This window comes from Micromesistius poutassou (assembly GCF_964030765.1).
Source record: "Micromesistius poutassou genome assembly, chromosome: 2".
NCBI lineage: Eukaryota > Metazoa > Chordata > Actinopteri > Gadiformes > Gadidae > Micromesistius > Micromesistius poutassou.
This window is the reverse complement of record NC_140272.1, coordinates 17,993,874-18,000,112: the sequence shown is the minus strand read 5'-3', so window position 1 is coordinate 18,000,112 and position 6,239 is coordinate 17,993,874. Positions and strand designations below refer to the sequence as shown.

General features: G+C 50.4%; 2 protein-coding genes across 2 annotated transcripts in view; both read left to right on the top strand.

Moving 5' to 3' along the window:
- Positions 1 to 117, top strand: part of LOC311338213 (keratocan-like) — a gene marked incomplete at both ends in the record, with an annotated part of 2,407 nt that extends 2,290 nt beyond the window's left edge. The window contains one exon of the mRNA XM_084463452.1: positions 41 to 117. Coding sequence (XP_084319578.1) covers positions 41 to 117 — 77 coding nt within the window. The remainder of the gene's footprint in view (positions 1 to 40) is intronic.
- An 812-nt stretch (positions 118 to 929) lies between these two features.
- Positions 930 to 4,413, top strand: LOC311338933 (lumican; the record flags this gene model as incomplete). Its single annotated transcript, XM_084464280.1, has 4 exons — positions 930 to 1,241; positions 1,758 to 2,073; positions 2,239 to 2,556; positions 4,262 to 4,413. The coding sequence occupies 4 exons, from the start codon at positions 930 to 932 to the stop codon at positions 4,411 to 4,413; spliced, it is 1,098 nt and encodes a 365-aa protein (XP_084320406.1).
- Positions 4,414 to 6,239: the final 1,826 nt, after the last annotated feature.

The following is a 6,239-nucleotide window of genomic DNA, read 5'->3' as shown; positions in this document are numbered from 1 at the left end:
CAACCTATTTCAAAGCTCTATTTTTGCATTGTGTGAGGAGGCCCTGACGAGGAGCACGGGTTCAACTGTGTGGCCGATGATGTCATGAGCTGTTTTCAGATGTCCTCCGCATGGTAAACGAAGTGCTGACTGATGAGACGTTCTGCAAATGAAGTCATCTCGTTAATCCCCAATCCCTCGCGCTCTCTCTCTCTCTCTCTCTTTTGCCGTCTCACCCTTTCTTTCTCTCTCTCTCTCTCCTCTCACCCTTTCTCTCTCTCTCTCTCTCTCTCTCTCTCTCTCTCTCCCTCCCTATCTCTCTCTCTTTCTCTCTCACCCTCTCTCTCTCTCTCTCTCCCCTACTGTGCTGTAGAACCCTTGTAGGTATGCATGTCTTGTAACACGCTGCACATGTCCCACAGTTTGACCGATAATACGTTAAATCAACTTTTCACCAAAGAAGGGTCGATTTTGACACACTGTTTGTCGGTTTCCATGTCCTCATCTGTCTACGAGTGAGTGAATCAGTGTTTCAGCACCACACAAAAAAAACAGATGTTCTTTAGTCACTACAGTATCAACTATGAAGTCATTTGAGTAAGTTATTTAAAGAAATTGCCTTCTCCTATAGGGGGATGTTTTATGCTTGTTGTCTATCACCCCTTTTTTTTTGAGAACTTGAGAACTGCCGAAATCAATCACATTCCTATCAGCTAATAACTCAGCACCTGTGACGACCGCATTCGTGACATTTGCATCATGTGCAAATGTCACACCTTGTTCTTCATGCGTTACATTTTAAGTCACCACACACCAACGCCGCCTTTCACTCATAAATCGACACATGACAACACCCCCCAAAAGTACCAAAACATCCTCTCTGCTGCATTTCTGAAGCGCTATTCACCTCCCCCCCAGCACCGCCCCTACTCACCCCCCCCCCCTACCCCATGGCTCCGCTCTGCGCCGGGGCGTTGCTCTGCGTCCTCTGGGCGTGGGAGTGCGCCGTCGGGGCGTCCGACCCGTCCCACGTGGACTACGGCGGCGTGGCGCTGTGGAGCGACCGCCTGCTGGGGGAGCCCAGCGTCCTGAGCCTGCACGACCGGCTGGACCCACGGCGGTACCAGGCCAACAACCCCGAGGCCTGCCCGCCAGGCTGCTTCTGCCCCATCCAGTGGCCCACGGCGCTGTACTGCGACCAGAGGGCCCTCTCCCGCGTCCCGGAGGACCTGCCCGCCGACACCCAGTATCTGTTCCTACAGGTCCGGAGGTGGGGGGGTGGGGGGAGGGGGGGAGTGGGGGGGAGGGGGGGGGGGCAAGACCCGCCATACACCAGCCTGCATTCCCCGCCTTAAGGGCTTGCTTTTCTGATTCTGCATTTCTTACGGCACAGGTTTTTGTCCGTAGGCTGCCTGCTGTTTCATCCACCATTCAAACCTCAGCTGATTTAGCTCCGAGTAGAAGCGCACACACACATGTGTATATTCATCAAAATGCACTAGATATTGGTTTTGTTTGTATGGGTGTCTGACCATGACATCACCATTCACCAAATCCAAATCACACAAGTCGATTCTTTTCAACAGATTTAAATTTTCACTGCATGTTATTTACCTTGTTCATCGCCTTAGATTGTCTACCCAAACGGGGGTCCTAACCGAAGCGCCTCAAATTGACTACAATCGTATACAATCGTACAATTGCACCATGTTCACGTCACGCCCTTCCCCTTTCAACCCCCCCCCCCCCCCCCCCCCCCCCCCCGCCGCCCCCCCCAGGGGAACAACATCAGCAGCCTGCCCTCCTCGGTCCTGACCAAGACCCCGGGTCTCCGCTGGCTCATCGTGGACCAGAACCGGCTGGAGGGCGAGCTGCTGGTGCCGCAGAACCACACGGAGCTGCGCTACCTCTTCGCCAACCGCAACGGGCTGAGCGCCGTGCCGCGGGGCCTGCCGGCGGGGCTCCGGCAGCTGAGGCTGGCCCACAACCAGATCGGCAGCATCGCCGCCGGCGCCTTCCAGCGCCTGCAGAACCTGACCGTTCTGCTGCTGCAGGGGAACCGTCTGCAGACCATCCAGTCCGACAGCTTCGCCGGTACCGCCGCTTGTTTACCTTTTTTTCCTCGCATGTTTGGTTTAGTTGAGTTTGTTTACTTGCTTGTGGGTGTCCTTACTTTCCCTCTCTCTCTCTCCGTCTCATGTGACTCACGTTCAGACTTCAAGGCTTCAACTTTGACGCTGTTTGTTGTTGTCGCTCCAGGTCTTCTCTCCCTGGACCTGCTGGACCTGGGAGAGAACCGCTTCAAGACGGTGCCCCGGTACCTGCCGCCGTCCGTCCAGCAGCTCTACCTCTCGGGGAACGCCTTCACGGAGGTGGGCGCGGGCAGCTTCGCGGGGCTGGAGCGGCTCAAGTACCTGCGGCTGAGCGGCTGCGGCCTGCAGAGCGCCGGCGTCCACGCGGCGGCGTTCAACGTGTCCGCGCTGGTGGAGCTGGACCTGTCGTACAACCGGCTGGCCGTCACGCCGGCCGTGCCCGCCAGCCTGCAGTACCTCTACCTGGAGGCCAATCAGATACGAGGTGAGGCGGGCGGGAGGAGACACACACAAGCCCGCCACGACGGCTCTGAGGCACCTCGTTCAGACGCAAATGCCGACACACACGCGCACGCGCACGCACGCTGACACACACACTCAAACAAAGACATAGACGTACACACACACACACACACACACACACACACACACACACACACACACACACACACTCAAACAAAGACATAGACACACACACACACACACACACACACACACACACACACTCAAACACAGACACAAACAAACACTGGCACTTACACACACAGACAGACAGACAGACAGACAGACAGACAGACAGACAGACAGACAGACAGACACTTTCCTATGGACACTTTCCAATCACTCACATTCACACCCCAAAACACGTGTGTGTGTGTGTGAGCGCACACACTTCTGCACTACGCATTAATCAGACAATTCCCAATCCCATCGTTGCAATGTGATGATGAAATGTAACTAATGTAGGAGAGCAGCCCGTGCTGTCCTAAGAAATTCCGCCCCGTCTGGCCCCCGCCAGGAGGAAGTTTGGAAAAAGTGACAGGATATGTGGAGGACAGGCCCGCCCTCTAACACAAATAAAGGCCGCCTCTGGTCTCTCCCTATGGCGTCAGAGTCTCTCTTATGTGGCCTGTGTCCAGGGATGAGAGGAGAGAGAGAGAGATAAAGTTTTAGTGAGAAAGACAGACGAAGGAGAGAGAGAGAGAGAGAGAGAGAGAGAGAGAGAGAAGTTGAATCTCAAAGGACAGAGAAAGATAAAGACAGATAGAAAGAAGAGACGAGAAATGATACAAATATGAAAAGCGTGGTGTGATGGTTAGACGTGCAGATTAACAGTGGATTCACCGTGGAGAAAGAGAAATAGAGAGAGAGAGAGAGAGAGAGAGAGAGAGAGAGAGAGAGAAAGAGAGAGAGAGAGAGAGAAAGAGAGAGCGAGGCCAAGATAACATCTGTGATGGATTCAGAAGGCGAGTGCGGCAGATGGGCCAAGAGCACACTCTGTTCCTCTCCTCACTTCCCCGTCTCCTCAGCGCAGCCTTCCCCTTTATTATCCTCTTTCATAGCCTCCATATATTTAATCCCCCACTGCTCGGTAGCCCGGAGCAACTAAACGGCACCAGACCCACGAAACAAAAAACAACTTCTGGCCCAATACCGTCGAAGCACACGGGCCACCATCTCGGTGTACAGTTCTGTCCCCGCTGAGGGAATGTTCTGGCAGGGAAGAGGAGGAGAGAGTGTGTGTTCTCGCTTGTCGATTGATGGTGGAGCGGACAGGGTTGCAGTCATGTGCCTTCCGGAGCCAACCAGACAGATTTAGAAAAACACCGACCTAGACTGGCGTGGCTTGCAGTGAGACAGCTACTGTGGTCTACTCGGGGGCACCTGCCAAACTATAACCAATAAGGTTCAGTCAGAACGGAGCTCCACATCAGGAGAAGCAGTTGTGGTATTGTTTTGTTTTTTTTCCTCTGTCCTATCCATGCAAGTGCAGCCCAGTTTAGCAGAAAATAAAAGGACCTTCTGTTCCATGCCTGGCAGCGTACAAACGATATTATAATTCTATTTACGCATTGAAAACACATGTTAGCTGGTAGGAGGGGTGGAGGGGTCTTACGTTCGCTCACTTTCACTTGGCTCCCGTGTGACCATTGTTTTGTTGCTGCTTCTTGGTGTGATCTTTTTGACAGAGTTCAAAGTGAGTAGCTTCTGTCCAGACGAGGGGCCTCTGTCCTACTCCAGGATGAAGATTCTGCGGCTGGACGGAAACAAGTTGTCTTACGGTCAGCTGCCCGTCGACTGGGTGTACTGTCTCCGAGTGCTGCAGAATATCTTCATTTGACCACCGCTCGTCGTTGCTTTTCATGAAAATTTTAAACTTGGAAAGAAAATGCTAGTAGTAAGAAAATATGTGGAAAAAGAGGTCCTGATTTCAAGATCAACAATACATTCATGAACAACCCCGTGGAAATGTTTGTGTAATTCTCATTATGACTATTATTACAGATCTTTATCATCAGTACAATTCTCGTTATTGTTGTTTGATCTCGTACTAAATATAACCGATGGCTGTGCAAAATGAATGAATGAATGAAAAAAGGCCTCACGATGCCTTGATAATCAAAATGACTGATTTAGGATAAGGAATAGTTCCATTGTAATGAAGTTAAACCTAGCTATTGCTACATATTATAGTCAGTATATGTTTTTTTTTTTAAATCTCTTTTACACTTAATGCAACCAATTTTCATATGCGTACACATGTATTTACACCTGCTTCCTTAGCATCTTAGCATTACTTACTTTGAAATATAACACTATACATAGGTTTGTGTATGTTTGTGTATATATTTTACTTAAAAAAATATTATAATAAAACATGTTTGGAACTTAGGATCCAACCAACCTTGCTGAAAACGTTGATGAACCTATCTCTGTCAATATTTGAGATCTTTTTTCATTTTATGAGATGCAAAACAAATTTGTTCAACCTTCACAGTAGTAATTATTTGTTGAGGGACCAAAAGCGATAGAGATAATCAAACGGCCGCGCTGTTGTTATTGGCTGGCTGCACAGCGGGTCATTCCAACGTTAGTAGAAGCATAACAAGTCCAGCCTGTCGGGGCAATCCCTCGTACTGTATGTTTAAGTGAGTGCATTACATCACACGCGGGGATTCCTTGACTAAGGACCGGCTGTCAACCTGTCAACCTGGCCAGCAGCCTTTGGCTTTGCCTCACGTCATGGTGTGTCCACTGTTGACACGACTCGAGCCATACCGCCATACTTTCAACGCTCTGCACTCAGGGCTACATTAGTGGAGGTGGTTTGTCGCTTTTGTTAGTGCCTCTGCCTGTGTCATTATGAACGTGTTTGTCTGCGTGCGTGTGTGCGTGTGTGTGTGTGCGTGTGTGTGTGCGTGTGTGTCTGTGTGTGTGTGTGCGCGTGTGTGTGTGTGTGTGTACACACAGGTGTTTGTTGTCTGCCGTGTTCCTCCACGTTCTGTATTTTCAGTGAGAGAGAGACAGGGGGGTTAGGTAGAGAGAGATGGAAAGAAAGAGAGAGAGAGAGAGAGAGAGAGAGAGAGAGAGAGAGAGAGAGAGAGAGAGAGAGAGAGAGAGAGAGAGAGAGAGAGAGAGAGGTACAAATAAGGCGATGAGCCTCTGTAACTGTTTTCGCAGCACTGAAAGCAGGACCAGCCACCTGAGAGATGAGCTCATGGTGGAGAGAGTGAAGTACCGTCTGGAGGAGAGAGAGAGAGAGAGAGAGGGGGATCACTTGTTCCCTGAAAGGGCTGGTGCTGAGGCACGACACAAAGTTCAAGACTTTAAACACTTAAGTAAAGTCAGTTTGGATCCTCACGCCCCCATGGATTGTTTCCTGACAATCTACCACCCCTCCTTGCTGCCAGTTGCCCTCAACACATGTACATATAGCGTTGTGCTATGTAACCGACTGGATTCACAGATGATGTTGCTGGAAAGGAACACAAAGAGATATTCCAAAGGTGTAAGCTGCAGGGAGCACAGACTTCTGAGCAGCAGCAGCGGTGTCAGACATAAACATGAAACAGATACCTTTGAAGCTATTAAAGAGAACCTTTCATTCTTCCACTCTGATGGAAACCGCTGTGTGAAGACAAAAGTCCAAAACAGTTCAAAACAGTC